This window comes from Eptatretus burgeri, chromosome 9 (genome assembly GCF_056783735.1).
Source record: "Eptatretus burgeri isolate ZD-2024b chromosome 9, Ebu_testis_v1, whole genome shotgun sequence".
Lineage (NCBI taxonomy): Eukaryota > Metazoa > Chordata > Myxini > Myxiniformes > Myxinidae > Eptatretus > Eptatretus burgeri.
The window spans coordinates 2974324-2994212 of NC_140969.1; the positions used below are offsets into that span (position 1 = coordinate 2974324).

General features: G+C 45.7%; 1 protein-coding gene across 7 annotated transcripts in view; it reads right to left on the reverse strand.

The window, feature by feature from the left end:
• LOC147019440 (anoctamin-7-like) overlaps positions 1-19889 on the reverse strand; it is an 88084-nt gene that overhangs the window by 30715 nt on the left and 37480 nt on the right. For all 7 annotated transcript variants that reach the window (XM_085893949.1, XM_085893948.1, XM_085893947.1 and 4 more), the window contains exons 11-17: positions 19314-19445; positions 18768-18866; positions 13578-13680; positions 8372-8483; positions 6726-6780; positions 6173-6270; positions 5784-5911 (exon numbers count right to left, since the gene is read on the reverse strand). In XM_085893949.1, coding sequence (XP_085750075.1) covers positions 5784-5911; positions 6173-6270; positions 6726-6780; positions 8372-8483; positions 13578-13680; positions 18768-18866; positions 19314-19445 — 727 coding nt within the window. The remainder of the gene's footprint in view (positions 1-5783; positions 5912-6172; positions 6271-6725; positions 6781-8371; positions 8484-13577; positions 13681-18767; positions 18867-19313; positions 19446-19889) is intronic.

Genomic DNA, 19889 nt, shown 5'->3' on the forward strand with positions numbered 1-19889 from the left:
TATGTATATGTATATATATATATATATATATATATATATATATATATGTATATATATATATATATATATATATGTATGCATGTGTATGCAAAGGTGGTGAACAAAAAATGTAAACACCTGGGTAAATGAGGGACACCAAGCAACGGCTTCCACAAAGGTGTGGCCACTGTGTAAATTAAGCAAACAACATCCCAGCATGCTTAGGGTCAGGTGTCAAAATGCTGCACAGGCCTTGTTGCCAATAATTATGGTTAATATGGTTGCAAGAGACCACCCAATGCCCCCATCCAGAGCACGTGTGGTTACCCAATGGTTTGATGAGCATGACTATGATGTTATCCAAATGCCATGGTCTTCTCAGTCGCTAGATCTGAACCCAATCGAACATTTCTCGGATATTCTGGAACGACGCCTGAGACAGCGTTTTCCACCTTGATCAAACAGGTTTCCATCCATCCATTGGGACCATACGCTGTGCAGAGTGTCGGTGCTGCTGCCGAAGCAGTCTCCTTGGCGATTGGACACAATTCTTGACGGGTCGCCACTCCGACACAGGATATCCGCAAGCTGGCACTCATTTTGCCAGAGTCAACCCCACCTGGTATTAATTCAACAGCCAAGTGGGATCCCAAGCCCACCACCCTAACCATGAAGCCAACACCAGGCATAAACAGGTTTGAGTTTATCGATTTTCTGGTTGAAGAATGGTGCCACGGCATCCCTCCTGTAGAATTCCAGATGCTGGTGGACTCTGTGCCACGACGCATACATACATGCTGTATTGGCCGCACGTGGTGACCCAACACCCGATTAAGTGACTTTACATTGATGTTTATATATTTTTTGTCCACCACCTGCACATGTGTACGTTTAATGTGTGAGTGTTAAATGTTAATTTTCTGGACCATCTACAAATGATTGTGAATAAAGGTATCCCACAAGGGCCTTACAAACGAGTCATTAACCCCCTCACCCTAACCGAATAAGAGCTGCACTTGTGTATATGGCAGGGCAATGTGTGTCGATTATTAATTTTTGAAGGGATTTGTCTCGGTATAGTGTCGGAAACAAAACCACTCGTATTATCACGCATTTCCTGTTTTCATATACTGTACATACTGAAAATCAAAATGGCGGAAAGTGAGATGTCATGGGAGAGCAAAAAAAGTTTTGAAATTTCTGGTCGATGAAAACATGAAGTCTCTTGAAATTTACGAAATTCCTGTGCAGAGTTGTGAAGACTGCCTGTAAACGGACCTCCGTATGAAAGAACACCAGTGAGAGGGCAAGAGTTGTACAAGGAGTGAGTCGATGAAGAATGATGTCCAATGCTGGCTTAGGATTGTCCATGTTCATCGTACATGTTCGTAGATGTACATGAACTTGAATGACGTCCAAAGCTGGCTTCGTTAGGGTTGCACCAACATTTTATAAAAATAATCTCTACACTGAACCAACACAACACCAACACCAACACCGACACGAAAGCCTTGTATGAAGTATGTCCAAAGATGGAGAACGTATTTTAAAGCCATGTAAGTATATTTGTAAAATGCAAACAAGTTGAGTAATGAGTAAAAATAAGTTAGCCAATTCAATTTGGAGGGACTTTTATTGAATCTGGGATTTCTAAAATGTGTCAGACTTCGACTAGTATTTTAGAACAATCCATCAAGGTATTGATTTTAACAAAACCTTCTCGTGGTGTTGCAGAATGTAAGGAACCTTGATTTCGAGCACACAAGGGTCATATCAAACTTTTTAGGGTCGTGCAAAAAAAAAAAAAAATTGTGTACGTTGGGGACCAGAGAATTATTTGATTTTTTAGCCTTGTGATTTAAATGAGAAATAATCTAAGTCCAGCTCTAAATTGTCACCCTGTTGTTTAGCAGACAGGATGAGGCATCAATGTGCGTGCCGTCCACATGAGGGACGTGAAACTGGACGTCCAGTCTGCAAGCATTAGGCAGTAGACGTTAAGCATCCCACCATGACGGTGAAGTGGAGGTGAGCTTTCGGCAGCACCGTGAACAAATTCCTCGTTCCTGCTCTAACCTACAGGGGGCACTGCATCAGTGGCACCACAACACTCTCAACAGTCATGCAAACTGGAAGCCACATCAGGTCAGGTCAGGTATGGGAGCATGTGCCAGAACAGCACGTCGCTGCGTCCACTTTCCGCCGGTACTCCAGGGGCCTCCGTCTGGCCATCCCCCAGGCAGATGCCAGGCCCATCCCCATCTCCTTGAGATGATGGTCAACCTGTTGCAACCATGAGGCACGTGGTCGACCCACTGGCCTCCTCCACTCATGAGACTCCCTCGCTGAGAGAATCTGGTGAGCAGGATCAGAGTCAGGAAAACGAGCCACATGTCCATACAGCCGCAACTGACGCTCACGGACTATGCAGGTAACAAATCTCATCCGAGTCTCTCTCAGCAACCGCTCGTTGGACACAAAATCCGACCAGCGATAGCCAAGGATTCTCCGAAGAGACCTGGTACCAAAGGAATTAAGTCTCCGTCTCAGATCCTTGGTCAGAGTCCAAGTCTCGCACCCATAGAGCAAGACTGGAAGTACCAAGGACCTGAAGACTCGGACTTTCGTCCTCCTGCACAGGTACCGGCAGCGCCACACCCCATGATCCAGTGAATCCATGACTCCCCAGGCCCGACCCAGACGTCTATTGACCTCTGACTCGCAGCCAGCAGAGACATGAATATCACTGCCAAGGTAAGTGAATCTCTCCACGACCTCAACATCCTCACCACAAACAGACACAGACAGGACAGCAGCATCCAAGATGTCACCGAAAGCCTGGATCTTAGTTTTGACCCAAGAAACCCGTAATCCCAACGGCTCCGACTCCTCATTCAGCACCTCGAGGGCCCCCAAGAGGATGTCTAAAGTCTCCACAAAGATGACTGCATCATCTGCAAAGTCAAGGTCTGAGATCTTGATATTCCCAAATGACGCACCGCAACTTGATCTCTCCGACATCCTCCCTAGAATCCAGTCCATACAAGTGCTGAAAAGTGTGGGGGCAAGTACACATCCCTGACGAACTCCAGTAACAACTGGAAATAAGTCAGAGATGGTACCACCACACTTCACAGCACTCTCAGTACCAGAGTAGAGTTCAGACATCAGATCGATCAGTTTTGGTGGCACCCCACGAAGACCAAGAATCCTCCAGAGGACATCCCGATTCACTGAATCGAACGCTTTACAGAGATCAACATAGGCTGCAAGCAGCCCCTGCCGAAACTCTCGCCTGCGTTCGGTGAGGACACGAAGTGCAAGGATACGGTCAATCGTTGACCTCTTTGGTGTAAAGCCTGACTGCTCTGGACACTGGTGCTCAAGCAGATGGTGGCGAACCCTATCGAGAATTATCCGAGCAAAGACCTTGCCCGGCACTGAGAGCAGCGTCACCCCTCGGTAGTTGTTGCAGTCTTGGCGATCACCCTTCCCTTTCCAGAGAGGGACAACAAGGCCCCTCTTCCAGTCAGTTGGGATGATGCCTGTGTTCCAGGCAGAGCACAAAACTGCATGTAACGACACGAGTGCAGCATTTCCACCAGCCTTGAGAAGTTCGGCATGGATGCCACAGATCCCTGGAGCTTTGCCCCATTTCAACTGGTTCACCGCAGCCCGTGTTTCCACAAGCGTAGGTGGACCACAGTTGATTTGAGGGTCAGCAACAGGGATTGCAACACCCTTGACGTCCAACTCGACAGTTGGGGGATCAGCCTGGTACAACCGCTCAAAGTAACCGGCCCAGCGGGCCTTCACTTCAGACTCCTCTGTCAAGAGCCTACCACTCTCTGCTCGAACTGTAGTGCTCCGAGGGATGGGCTTGGATGAACGTAATGCGCGAATTCCCCTGTAAGCGGGACGAGAATCACCTGTCCACAGGTGATGCTCTACCCCCTCACAGATTCCTTGCAAATAGGCCTCCTTGTCCACCCTCAGTGCACGTACAGTTTTATGCCTCAGCTCCCTGAACAGCTCAGCTCTGCCATTCAGCCTGGCCCTGCGACTCTGGTCAATGGTATCCAGTGTCCCTTGAGAGACAAAATTCTTCTTTGCCCTGCGGTGAGCTCCAAGGCATCCACCGGCAACATCAAGGACGGTGGTCTTGAAGGCGCTCCACAACTCTTCAGGACCCCCCAAAGCACCCAGACCCCCCAAGTGTCCACTCAGCCTGTTCGCAAACTCCTCAGCTACTCTCTCATCCCTGAGCTTGGCAACATCCAGCCTCGGCTGGGATGGTACCATTCTCCAGGATTTAAGATGCAGCTTTAGAGTTGCTACAACAAGCCTGTGGTCAGTATTGAGGAACTGAGCACTCCGGTAGACCCTGCAGTTCTGGATCATCCTCCAACGACCGTCAATGAGGACATGGTCAATCTCCTTTGCCACACCGCCAGCGTTGGAATACCAAGTCCAGCGATGAGCTTGTGGGCGCTGAAACCATGAACCAGCCACCCTAAGTCCATGACTTCTTGCAAAGTCAAGGAACTTAGTGCCATTCTGGTTCATAGTTCCTGACCCATGGGGACCAACACACACCTCATAACCATCCCTATCAGTTCCAGTCGATGCATTGAAATCCCCCAAGACTAGAAGTGTATCTCGTCTGGGGCACTGATCAACCACAGACTCGAGTGTGGCGTAGAATGCATCCTTCACGGTGAGATCACTCGCCTCAGTCGGAGCATAAACAGAGACCAGGGAAATGACACCTAAGGAGTGACGAATCCTTAATCTCATAATACGCTCGTTGACCGGTGTTACCTCAAGTATCATTGGGGTCAGCTTATTGGACACAGCTACAGCAACTCCTTGGGTATGGTAACCATCAGAGCGACCAGACCAATAGTAGGTGTAACCACCCACCATTATCTCTCCGCAATCCGGTCTCCGAACCTCAGAGAGAGCTGCAATCCCGATGTCCAAACGCTTGAGCTCAGATGATAACAGAGACAGGTGATCATCCTCTCTTAGGGATAGGACATTCCAGGCACCCACCCGAAGGGACCGCCTCAGGTTAACCCAAGGAGACCGCCGTCTGGTGGACGACACCTCAGCACCACTCCGACACACTCTCCCGCAATCTGACCCAGGGATGTTACCCCATGGTTTCCCTCCTATCAAAGATTGGGGGTCCCGAAGGCTTTGCCCCAATCCTGTCATCCGGTGAGCTTCCCTGCGAAGGGAAGCTGCACAGGAGGTACTCCCACGGAGTGGGTTTTCAGATTTTTTTGCGTTTTTGCATTTTGCGGAATGAAGGGTTTTACGGTGGCCGGAGTGCAAATCCTGCCACCAACCTCCTAATAAGAAGTGACCCAACTGCAGGCGGACGTCCGCAGACACAGTTGGGCACTAGATATGGATGGCCGTTGGCTCACAAGGAGCTCCTCCGCCCTTTGACAGGTTTTGTTTTTAATCCTGCTGGGTGTCCATATCCAAACACCCTCCTCACCAGAAAACCTGGTGGGGGAGACGGTTTAGTCGCCGACAACCCGACCATGGAACAGGTTAGTACAGGTTTACATGGTACCTGTAGCAGGTCACAAATCGAACCTGACCTGACAGTGAACCTGACCTGAAGCCACATGCCGTACTCAAAATGATAATGACGAATGTGCAATTACATTAATAAAGGGATATTATGAGGAAATTACGGTTGTGGTGTTAATGAGCCTTACTCAATTAAACCTGGAATAAATCCAAATATTTATGGGAAATCGATAAACAATGAAAATATAAATGCTTACCAATTTCTAGGTATTCATACAATAGACCGTTCCACTGTAGTAAACCATAATCCATCTCCCACTGTTCCAGCACACGTTCTTTGTGAAGCTTCACCACTGTTCTTTTGTGCCACCACGTCATGACTTTGCTGTAAAAACAGAAAGCAGAAAAATAACGAATAATAAAAATATAAAATAAGAATTGCACACGACGACCAAAAATAATGTTCAGAACATCCACGGTTTCATGAGTCATCGTATCTTTGCTCCACATGACACGTCGTTAGAACCGTAAACTAATCTTAGCAAGAAGAACACAGCGATGAATTGTGGATTGAAGAACCATCTTTTTCAAATGATGTGCTCAGCCCATCAACCAATGGAATAGTCATGAAAGATGAACTACTCACGTCAGGAACAGCTCTTTCAAGTTTCCCAGAATCATTTGAGCAAAAAGGAAGACAAAGACACTCTGGGTGAGATCTATCATGCACCCTCCTGGAGGACACTGTCAACATAAAGAACAAAGTCAAGAAACAACAAATCACTTTTGATTGAAATACAAAACGAGATTGGACATACGTATGTCCAAGATGTAAAAATTGTATTTTAACACAAAGCAGACTTTAAAATAGTTTGGAGTTATTCCAAATAGATTCCTCATCTTGTGAGATTTAATGTCCCCTCAAACCAGGAAATCTTTCCCATCCAACTGTCTCCTTACTTGCTTGTCAAATTGGATGTGCATCGTTATTCGTTACAGGTCGTACCATTTTTGGTTGAAATGAAACCCAAGTCTTAGTCCCTTCGATACAAACATATCACATTCTTTATGGATACAAACCAACAATCCATACAACTGTACAAGGGGGATAAGTCACACTGGTACATTGGTTGGGGTTGCAAATGAAGTGTGAACTTTGGTCGACAACGTGTCCGAGAATGCAGGACTTTGAACAATACCTCTTCCATCCGGTATCCCTGAAACGTAGTGTAGTATCCAGGATAACCAACAAATCTGAAAACGACAAAAGGCACCCAAAATTAAACATTTGTTATTTATTGTGCAGATACAACATTGTAATGTGTCTGGGTCTTCATGGACCACAATCACGCCAGGCGATTTCACCCCAAGGTTACGATTACAACTGAGCGATCGGATTGGTTCGTTTGAACAAAGCACGAGAATGGTCATGTGGTCTCTATTTGTGCGTTGAACAACTGTCTTTGACACTGCCTCTCCCGCTAAGACGACAGAGTTATAGGGCAGACTCACGATCTACCCAATTATTTCCCCAACAATGATAATAAAAAGAAAAACGCGCGCACACACACACACACACACACACACACACACACACACACACACACACACACACACACACACACACACACACACACACACATACACACACACACACACACACACATACACACATACACACATACACACGCACACACATACGATGACCATAAAACAGGTCCCACTAAAAAGTTAACCTCCCCACTACAGCCACATGTCCTTGAATGTACAGTGGGGAAAGGTTTATGGAAGAGGGGAGCAAAAAAAGGTCAAAATGATGGGAGGAGGGAAAGGGGATGGAGGAGGGAATAAACAGTAAATAAAAACCCCGTCACTGTAAAATATGGTGTGGCCTCACACATTGCATCGGGGCATCTGTGTCATGACAACACCTCGACTCGCCCCACTCGGTTGGGAACTAGCAAGGATCTCCGGCACACTCACCAACTGCCTGGGCTCCTGACTCCTGATTAAACCGCAACTGCCCACTACACCCCCAATGCTCACTCATCCTGCACTGACCGTTCAGCAACTGTCCAGTTTGTCTGCGTTCTCTGCCCCTACGCAGCCCCGCTCCTACAGGGGCTTGTCGAAGCATGCTTTTGCCGATCGAACAAAAGCCCACCTCGCTGGTTTAGCTGCGCATACCCCAAGGGCTTGGTGGTTGCCTCCAGAGCACTGCAGGATACCCTTTCATGGAATAAAATCATAATAAATGGGAGGTGAGGAAGAAGGGGAACTACATCCGTGAGATTTGTGGCATTCACTCAAAATTCGTTCGAAAAAAACCTGCACAAGCTTATCCACAAAGTACAGACACAGCACAGACATGATGACATGATGAAAAATTTACAACTCTCACACTGGAGCTACATCACATGAACGGAACTCGGTAGAACGCGTACCTCCGCCAGGCTGAACAGTGTACACTTTGTATCCCACTGACAGGCTGGATTTGAATCTGGACCTGAACCAGGATCGAATCAGCTCGTTCTTGTCATCTAACCAATTCAACTCATCAACCAAGTTTTGTCATAACTCGTCCACAACCTTTTGAGAAATCGCGCTATTTATTGCTTTGGCTCAATCACTCAATGGTGAAGAATCATTTTAACAATTCTCGTGTCAAGATGTGACTCTTCATCAGAATCTAATCAATTCGTCCTTCATACACACCCAATCTGTCCACCGAGTTTAGTCCAAATCCGTCCACAACTTACTGATCCATCGTGCTCACAGAAAAACAAATAAACAGGGTTGAAAACATAACGTCCGTCCACCTTCATGGCGGAGGCAATCATCTTACCTCCCTTTGAAGAAGGCCAGATAAACATGGCCTGAAAAGAAATTGAAAAACTGAAAAATGAAAATCTTTGCCGCCAAAGCATCTTCAAATTCTGCTTGAGTCCTGTGCATTTCTGTGTTGGGATGAGAGGGGGGAGGGTTCAGTTAGTACTGTACCACACAATGCTCATAATACGACATCTCAAAGAACAACCCAACCAAAGGCAATGGTCTGTGGTTGTGAAGAAGGAGGAAATTAGGTTCCAAGTTTCTCGACTTCAAGTCGGTTTCAGGAAAATGACGATATCATTGGATTGGTTATTTTACTGGGAGGCCCGTTGGTCCGTTGGACCAAATTTTCATTGGTCTTCACAGCATTGTTGCATTGCCACCTGCTGAACTGCTTGAGCATTAGCTTGCCTTTCACCAAGCCCAGATGTGCTTGGGGCCAGCTGGAGGATTATCTTGTTAAGGACCCAGGTTAGTGGGGGTACTACGAGGGTTGGGGTATCTCGGTTCTCACTGACTCACCGGGAATCAAGGTTGATGCACACGAATAAATCGTATCATGTCGAGTTGCGAATCAACAGCGAACGGCAACAATTTAACCATGTGACCCAGTGTCCTCCATCTCACTACCGTTTAACTGTGGAACGCGCAGTCTCCTCATCGAGGCATCGTTCCCTCGGCCGTTGTGTTCCCTTTGTCTTTATTGGATCTTGATTAAGGTGATCGAGCTTACTGCTAGGACAACGCCGGATCGATGCGAGAGAAATTAGTTGGGGAATTATAATCTCCTGGCTAATCTATGGACGGACATTGCTGGATCAATAAGGGGAAAGGACAGACACAGGCAGATTGAAAGGAAAATGTGAACGAGGAAATTTATTTACAGCAAGCAATGTGGAGTACGGGAAGGAGGGAAGACAACTCAAGGGCTTCAATGGAGTCAAAGGGCAACCGGGGGGGGGGGGAACGGGAAATGAAAGTCAAAGGGAAATGAAGTGTGTGTTTACAAAAGGGAGAGAAAATGCACAACTTGCAGACTTAACTTACCTTACTCCTTACCTATCAGATAACACGACAGGGGACCCATCCCACACACAAACACACACGAGACAATTGGGTGGGGCAGGGTGGCCTCAGTCGACCAGTATGTGGAACCGTCGTCCTCAGGTTGATATCGCTCTCCCTGCCACTCTCCAGAATGGCCCCGACACTGCACTCCACAACCAAGGTTCCACGACCTCCGTCGGAACCGCGAACCAAAGTGTCCAGGACCAAGGAAGAAGCGAGATCAATGACTAGGGGCAGAGAGAGGGCAAACCAGAACCTCGGGAGCACTTTTAGAGTGCCCATGCCAGGTGGGGCCGAAGAGCCGCACGTCAGGTTTTCCGAGGCAGCCTGGAACCAGCTCTTGGTCCGTATCAGATCTTACGAGCTGGCCCCATGCCAGCCCTTGGGGAATGCCCCCACAGTCCATTCTGCCACCTGCCTGAGTATGCGCTCAGCTGGCCCTTCTGGCTGTCGTCAGGAACGGAGCTCCGCACATAACATGGGGAAATCACTTTTACCCCCATGCATCCAGGATGAACCCCGCTTGTCTAAAAATGTCCACGACATAAAGCCAGGGAATGGGGCAATTGTTGCGGGGGGAGGGGGGCTGTGTTACGTCCTGGTCCATATACCTGTCGTGTTCAGGTTAAGGAGAATGAACAGGGATTAAGGAAACAAAATACAGTGCAGGGTTAGACGGCAGTGCAGGGTGGACGTCCATGCGGACAAACAGACAAACAAAGACTTTGTGGGGGTTTAAACAGTAAATGGGAATTTGGCGTGCACATCTTTAGCCACGGCTTCGGCGAAGGTTCCAGAACGCTGGCGTTATTCTCACATGCCGAGAAGCCATGGCAGGACAACAACGCCGGCCCGACGTGATGACGCCAGTCACATCCCACGACATGATGCACTGATGTTATTATCCCAACAGGTTGAGAGGGGGCGCAAACAACCCAACCCAACAAGTTTAATGACATCATAACCCCCTTCAGGGAAGGCGCTATTCTTAACCTACATTACGGAAATAACGAGTTTAAGAGGCCACGTGCTGTGTGCTGTGTGCTGTGTGCTGTGTGCTGTGTGCTGTGTGCTGTGTGCTGTGTGCTGTGTGCTGTGTGCTGTGTGCGTTTCAATTTCAGCACACGGTTTATAAATCCATCACAATAAGGTCTTCATTATTATTGCCATATGATACTACTATTGTTATCATTGTTGGTGTGAATATTATTCGTATTTATTAATAAATGCTTTGTTACAATGTTATCATTATTTTTGTAAACCTGGTGTTGGCTTGTTCCGGCGGCTGGCATAAGATGTTCGGGTCTTCGGTTCAAGCCCCTATCGCCGATGAATAAACACCAGGCACATCCTTCTGACTCAGCCTGCCCCATCCTTCTGAGGTCAGTGAAATGAGTACCAGCGAGCTGGTAACAGGGGGCACTGCATCAGCGGCACAGCTGCACCCCCAGAAAACGATGTAGCCAAGCAGCTGCAGACTGCGTATAAATAAATAAAATAAAATTGTTTTTGTTATTTATTTTGTAATTAGAATGCCACGCCGTGGTGGAAGGACGTATTAAGCTGCTTTATAAACCCTAACATGGCGTGCATATAAAACAAGGGAATTCCAACGGAGTTTTTTGAAGTTAATTATCCTAATGAACTAAAAAAGGTCATGGTGATCATTTTGGTGTTTTACATTCCACATCTGAACGCTCCAGTAGAATTCCGCAAAAACGTGCCTCACACACACACACACACACACACACACACACACACACACACACACACACACACACACACACACACACACACACACACACACACACACACACACACACACACACACACACACACCTCATCCATTTGTAGTAGAAGCCCAGATGGTTAATGTGACCCAAGACTGGAGGACAGGCATGATTGGAGTATATTTCACAATGGAGGGCTGGCTCCCTGAAGAATGACATTGGAGAGATGCATCACTCAAATTTGGAATCCAGTGAGAATGATGATGATCAACACACTACCGATAGTTGTACCAGGGGGGGGGGGGAGGTAAAACCTAAAGAGGAGAGGACGAGACGAAGCAGATGTTGCTGGATAAGTGGAAGGCCATGGAAAAACGAATGGGCAGTTATAAACATTGTATTCGGTATTACATTTGGGTGGTGTCTGGGATGCTGGTGACTGACGTGGGGAGGGTGGGGGAGGGGTTGAGGGGATCTTTCCTGCAGTAAATGCTTGGAGGTGGTTCATTTCAGGGATTTGGTACGAGTTGAGAAATGGGACAGAAACTTTGCATAATTTATCAGAGGGTGGGGATTTGATAAGGAGGGTTGATTGGTTGTGTTAGGGGGGTCTATAGCAGGCATAGGTGTTCATGGGGATGTGGCGGGGACAAGCAGTGTTGGGGTGCAGACGACTGTGGGGTGTGGAGGGGGCAGTTGACATTCTGAGTAGGACGAATGCGGCCGTCAGTCTTGGTGCCGTGGTTACGGTGGGAGTGTGGGTGATGATGAGGTCGCAGAGTGTGCGGGTCGGGGTGAGGAAACTAATGACAACGTGAGGGTGTTTCAAGTGAGAGTGACTGTGGTGAGGTTGTGATTGGTTCGGTCGAGGTGCTGTGGGTATGGGCACCTGTGGAGGTGCTACTGGTTGTGGTGAGGCAGACGTGCACATTGGATGGAGATGGTAAGGAGGGAGACCAGGGAGTTCGTTATTTTTGGGGGGGGGGGCGGGGGGAGATGAGGCTGTTGGGTATCTGGACTTTCCATTTTGTGACAGAGATCAAAACAACAGGATGTTGTGTCGTTTTAGAGGGGAAGGAGTGAGGGATATTGATGTGGAATCCCAATTCGATGACATTGTGTCAGGTCATGGTGGAGGGACATTAGTTGTGGTGCATGTGAGTCACATCGATGTGGGAAGAATATATTGAGAGGACCTGAAGGCGAGCTTCGAATTACTTGAAGCAGTACAACATGCAAACCTTGCAACATTGTCTGTCCAACAAAACAAAATCCCTGCATCTACCATGGTTGTACCCATTATCATGATCAAGTCTCTGATTGTTGCATCTTTTGCTGTCTATCATATTGGGCCACGGTAAAACCTTCCCGCATTTCTCCCCTCACCGCCTCCATTGCCTCATCTACCATTGAGGGAGATACACATTCCCAGAGTTGCAATATTTCTCCATTACACCCACTCACTTGCTCTTTCCGAGAATTCTTAATTTTCATCTGTTCTTTCACGTTATCAACTGTTCCTTATCTATCCTCACATTTTAACTATTATCAAATTTTGATGCTTTTGCATTTTCCTTTATTAACCCCCGTTGGACTTAATCTGAAACGGGGGGGGGGGGGCTTATGGATTTGGTCTCGATTTTCATGTCCGTGCGTGGGTGCGTGCGTGCGCGGGCAACCATATCCCGGACATGTCTGGACCAATTTTATTCGAACTTGGCACAATGACAACACATGACGGCACACATAAGCACACAATGATATTTTGACATCAGATCCAAGATGGCCGACTGGCGGCCATTTTAGTTGTAAAAAAAAAACCCGGTGTCGAACACGTCCTCAACTATTTCTCAGACATGCGTTTACCGATCTTGTTCAAACTTGGCGCACAGATAACGAATGATGGCTTAACCTAAGCATGCCATTTATTTTCGTGATTAGATCCAAGATGACCGACTGGCGGCCATGTTGTTACGTAAACGTGGCCCCAACCATTTCTCCGACCTGCATGGTCCGATTTTGTTAAAAATTGGCAAAAGCACGGTACATAATGGCATACACATGCACCTAACTTCATTTTGAGATCTGATTAAAGATGGCCGACTGGTCGATGGTGGACATTTTAGTTGTCCATAAATATGGGCTCGCCCTTCAACTCCAAACAACAAAATTACTAAAACAACAAGGGCTTTGACATTTTACATCTTGTTTTACTTGTCATTTCACTGCTCAGGCACTCAAAATGGTTTTGTACATACGTCACAATATTGTCCTAAATGCCTGTTTCTCTTAATACTGTACATAATCGTATTTCTGACTGAACGCTCCTGCAAACCTTATATTTAGTGGTAAAATAAGTAACCTAAGAACTGTGAATATAACTGGTGCGATGACTCGAGGGCTCCAATGTGTGCTACAAACCCCATTTGTTGAATTTCTCAGCCAAGAAGGTGTAGAACAGTCCCAGGATATTTGCAATGATCAACATAACCAGGGAAGACGTCATTTTGGCAATGTTCCCATTCTGTAACAGCAGGGTTGGAGGGAGAGGGTGTGGGGTTGAGGGGAGGAGGAGAGAACGACGACACAGAACATCACATTTATCATTCACACAGAACATTAAGTATGCCAAAAACTTCATCTCATAATGTCACAAATAAAGTGTGAAAGTATTATTTTGCAAGGGGACATATTTTGCCTTAACCAGAGTTCAATATGTCCTCGTCATGAAGACCTTTCCATTTATCCATTTTGTTGAAATAATTATTCTGACAAAACAATACACCATGATCATTGCCTTCCCAATTACAAGCAACCTCAGTGACTGTTTTCTACAATCTGCAGTGGGGAGGTGACAAAATCAAATGAATAGGATTTCACAATTACAGATATCAAGGCCCATGGGAGTGGGGCAAAGGAAGAAACAAGGTCTCAGTGGGAGCTGTCCTTTCATTTGGAAAGATTCAATGCAATACTATTTTTCGTGTGCTTTTGCTTTTTGAATTTCGCTTCGCTTTGAATTTTGAAATTTTGCTTCGCGTGCTGTTGACATGGTCTGGCACCCTGCCCTGCTCACCAAACTCTCTTCCTCTGGTATCCATCTCCACTCATGGCTTACAGACTTCCTCTCCTGTCGCAGTGAACGTGTGGCCCGACATGGAGTTCTTTCATCCCCTCTTGTATCATGCCCCCCTTGTTGTGCGTTGTGTGTTGGCTCTCATACAAGCCTCGACCAGGTACACAAAAAAATATATAATTTAATTGACGAGGTTAACACAGCGGGAGATGGGGTTTTGCGCGCGCGTGTGCGTGTGCGTGTGCGTGTGTGTGTGTGTGTGTGTGTGTGTGTTGATTATCTCCATAACTCAGGTTTCAGAAGGTGGAAAGGAGCCCTCCCAGGATTCGAAGTATCCACCTTAGTTTTGGTGAAGGATCATGATTCATGGCCTAAGTTGTGAAGTTGTGTTGTTCTCAGAGTTTTGTTCCGAGCGCTCTTTTCAGGATCGTCAAAGAGCCCCAGACAGCCTCCAACTGCAGCTCGTTTGTGGTAATGTTCCCAGGAATGGTTTGTGGGATCTTTGTGAGGTTGTTCTTCATCATCCCGATTGCTCCATTTATCACTGGTACAATTTTGGCACTCTTCAGCTTCCAGGATCTTTTCACTTCATTCCTGAGGTGTTGATATTTGGTCATTTTCTTGATTTCTGTGTTATTTCGACCAAAATCACTGGGAACTGAAACCTCAATGAACAATGCCACATTTTCCTTTTTGTATCTGAGCACGATGTCAGGTCGCAATGCCATGTTTTCTATGTTCACGCTGGATGGGATTATTATATCAGGTTGTACGTGAGCATTATTTCCTTGTTTTATTGACTTCTTTTGGTTCATGTTTCCATGTGTTTTGTGGAACTGAGATATTGAAATTATTGCAGATGTGCCAGTGGATTACTCCACATACCGTCTTGTGCCTTTGTATGTATACATGTTCTGACATGAGTTTTTTACATCCCGATAGGAGATGGCTCATACTTTGTCTTTCTACCTTTCAGAACCTACAATTGTCCGATTGTCAGTCCTGTCATTTTTTTTTTTTAAAGCCATTCGCGTAGTGTTCTCAGTAGTGTCCTCGTGGTGTCCACGTAGCCATTGGGCATATACAATGATTCGTTCTCTGTCCCAATTGAGATGACTGCAGGAACTTCAGATTCTGCAGGAACTCAAATGAAATGACGGACCCAAATGCAAGGCGTTTGCCTTGGAAATGCACAGTCGCATGGAGGATTACCTGAAATAGGTCATGTTCACAGATGTATCGGGGAAGGTCAACCAGCACAATGTGAGGATCTGGGGCTCTGAAAACCCCCCACATGGTCATTGAACACAGATACAACAGTCCAAAGGTCAAAGTGTGATGTGGCCTCCTCCTTGACCACTTGGTGGGTCCATTTTTCTTTACACAGGACACAGCGAGCTCAACAATTTACATGAACATGTTGGAAGGATTCTCCTTCCCACAGATTGAAGACCCACAACCCAATATCATTTTTAAACAGGACGGCACTCTCCCTCGTTGGGCCGTAATCGTTCAAGCCATCCTGAATGAAAAATTTCCAGATCGCTGGATTAGCTGAGATGCACCAACTGCCTGGTCCCCCTGATCACCAGACATGACCCCCTTGATTTTATTTAGTGGGGGTTTGTCAGAAATTTTGTCTACATAAAGGTGGCAAATCTGCAGGATCTTCATTCTCAGATCACAGATGCATGCGCACTGGTGGACGTAAACATACCGAGTCAACCATGGCAAGAACTCATGTACCACCTTGATGTCCTGCGCGCAACAAACGGAGCTCAACTTGAGTGCATTGATGGTGTGCATAAAACTGTACGAGTTTCTGTGTCATATAAACCAAAGAGTATATATCGTTTAACCATTTGTGGTTCTAAATATATTAACAACCAGAATTGTCCAGGCCTTTTTGGAACAACCTGTATATCTGTTGGTATTTCATTTGAATTTTTATTTTGTCTTTTTGGCAATTGTTGGTGGTGTATTCGTTGCCGTTTCAGTTTGGTGCATGACATCTTCAATTCACACCTGTTTTTGGAAGTTTTTTTTGCAAGGTGGGTGAGAGATACCATCTCTGGTTTGTGTTCATGCTTGTAAACAAATTGTATTCGGTAGTCTGTTGAACTTTTCACGTACACTGCTAATCTTACAGCCATCGCTCTGTGCACTTGATTGAGTTCCATCAGGCCACCGCCTTCTACTTTCCTCGGCAGGTACATTCTCGGGATGCATTGATTTTTATGGAACATTTTGTGGATAGCGACGAGTTTCCTTGTTTTGACATCGAGTTTTCTGATATCCATTTGTGACCCGTTTACTGTTCCGCAGCAGTATTTGAACACTGGTACTGCTGGTTGATTTGTGGCTTTGATGTTGTTCCTTGGAGAAAGGTATATTTTCAGGATCAGCCTCGTTATATCAAGGTATTCTTTGGTTATTGTTTTGCGCATTATTTTAATGACATATTTGGTGGCCCTCTTCTTCTCCAAGGTATTTGTGAGATGTTTCATTGTCGAACTACTGGATTGTTGGATGTAGGTCATCTTTTATGTTGTCCATTTTTGTTGGTCTACCTTAAATGAATGTGCACTTGGCACACTTATCGAGGGAAACTCCATTTTCAATGTCGTCAGAGTCCATCGCTTTATGTTTGGGCTCATTCAAAGTGGTGCACGAGAAACACCACAAGGCTCGTAAGGGGAGATAATCGTACATCATGGGGCGTGAACGATGACTCATCTAAACTCAAAAACCACGATTGGTCAAAATGAAATCTTGCAATTATGAAATAGGAACAAAAGGTTGCCCATGATTGGTCTCAACTCACGATATTCGAACCCACAATATTTGAGGGTTTACTGGGTGCCGACCAGTCGCTTCACTTATGGGTTTAATCACAAGACAGCAAGTTGTACTTCACAAACATTTTGCAAGTCTATCTGTGAATGTCAGTGTGGATGTAAAATGTTACCTTTAATCCTGTAGTAACTTTAATCCAACATGTCACCCTAAACAAGCAAAGTGGTTCTGGAGTTGCCAGCCTCATAAGGGTTTCCTCATTGGGTAAGAGTGCAGAGTACACTGAATATCACGTTTTCCCTGCTCTTGGAATGACCTTATAAATCACTATTTGCCAAAGCAAAACATAATATATGTCGTGGACAAAAAACAAAATGGAAACACATGGGGAAATGAGGAACACCAAGTATATTGAAAGCAATGGCTTCCACACAGGTGTGGACAATGACAATAAAGAAAATAGCATCCAGCATGCTTAGGGTCATAAATAAAAATGTGACACAGGCCTGGTCACCTATAATTATGGCTATCATGACTGCAAGAGGAGACTCCAATGACTTTGAAAGAGGGATGATTGTTGGGACACGTTTGGCAGGAGCTTCAATGACAAAGACAGCTCAACTTGCTGATATTTCACAAGCAACGGTGTCAAAGGTGATGGCGACATGGAACTCTGAAGGAAAGACATCAGCAGCAAAGGGCAACAGTGGGCAGAAGCACATTCAGGATCTTGATGTCTGTGCATTAACTTAAAGTACAAGGCAAAGCAGGTGAGCAACTGCAGATCAGTTGACTGTACATTTCAACCTGGGGCACGAGCAGCCAGTTTCATCAAAAACGGTCCACCGAGAACTCCACAGAGCAGGATATCAGTCGGGTTGCAGTGCAAATATCACTCATCACACCTAACAATGCACGTTTGCAAGTCCAGTGGTGCAAAGAGCACAGGCAATGGACTACCGAGCAGTGGAAAAATGTGATTTGGTCAGATGAATCATCCTTCACTATGTTCTTGACAAACGGATGAGTGCAAGTGTGGTACCAACCTCAGGAACTCCACGACCTTGAGTGCTTTGTTCCAACAGCGAAGGGTTCTGGTGATTCTGTTATGTTGTAGGGTGCAATTTCCTGGCATAGTTTGGGTGCACTCCTTCCCTTAAAATGCAAAGTAAATGCCAACCTCTACTTACTGGTACCGAGTGGTCATCTTCACCCCATGGTGCAACATTTCTTTCCTGTCAGGAAAGGTGTCTTCCAGGATGACAATGCCCCCATCCACAGAGCACGTGTGGTCACCCAATGGTTTGATGAGCATGCCACTAATGTTATCCATTTGTCATCACCACATCAGTCACCAGATCTGGAACGACGTCTGAGACTGCGTTTTCCATCTCGATCAATCAGGTGTGACATGATCGACTTTCTCATGGAAGAATGGTGCCGCATGCCTCCTGCAGAATTCCAGATGCTGGTGGACTCTATGCCACGGCGCATACAGGCCGTACTGGCCAAATATGGTGGCCCAACGCCCTATTAAGTGACTTTATATTGGCAATTTCATTTTTGTCTACTACCTGTATATATATTTAAAAATTTTGGAGAAGTTTCCATTTCGATAAAGCATTCTTTCAAGTACATTGACGAGCACCTCAATTTCGCTTGTATGAAGAATGAAACAAGAACACGTTCATGTCAATCTCATAGGATCGTTTTGCAGGTCAGTTGCACGATAAACTTACCAGAGATATGAGCAAGTCGTTGCCAGATTTGAACAGGTGCGATTCCAATATGGAACGAGACAATATCAACAACATCGCGAAACTGCATAGAAACCCCGCCTGCAATAAGACCATGGACACACACACACACACACAGTGGCATCACGTGTCAGCACCAAACAAATATTCGAGTAGAATTCGCGCTATTAGTCACCAAAATTTATATTGAAGTATTGCAGAAATAACACATATTTTACTGGATGTTTATAAAACTCAAGACAAACCTGTTCAGTCATCAGCGTCATATTATCAAATCATTTTATTCACAACAGCTGGAACACATGCCACATCTCTGATGTCTCTTGGGACAATGTTTATCATGTGTTCCATCAAAGGAGGTGCTCAGCATAAGGCGTCTAATAATTAATTAATCCACGACTGTGAATACAGATTGATGAACAAGTTACACAGTCATGATTGCAAGTCAAGATCATTGGCATGATAGAAAGTTGAATAAGCAAATGCAGCTTATGAATAAATGGGAAACAACATGTTGTGCAAACTTACAATGATGAAGAGTGTCGCATAACTTGTAATAATCCATGGAATGCGTTTTCTTTTGGGAACGTGAAGCACTGGATCTTCGGCCATGTCATTATTCTTGCATGCCTCGACACGATATTCTGGGCGAATGTCCTCCTGTGCAAACGCAATAATTTATTGCAATGAATTAATGTGAAAAATATTGCAATCGAAGAATGTGAACCAATATCATGCAATTCACTTGTTGCTGTTTCGTATGCAGCCTTTGGCTGCTGGTTGCATCGTTTCTGGAAGCGCGGCTGGGCTGCTGATGCAGTCAGTGCACCGTTACCAGGAAGCTGGTACTCATTTTGCCAACCTCAAAGGATGACAGGCCGAATCAACGCACGTGGTGTAATTTCAATGGCACGACGGGATCAAACTCAAGACCCAAAGATCTCAAGCCAGCCACCTTTACCGCTAAGCCAACACCAGGCTTGTGTAATGCACGAAACTATATCTTCACAATTTTTGACGTCGATGCATTTCTTGGTACCTTTTTCTTCCAAAGTATGACAAAGCTGTGCTAACAAATACAAAGAGCAATTATTGCATCACTTG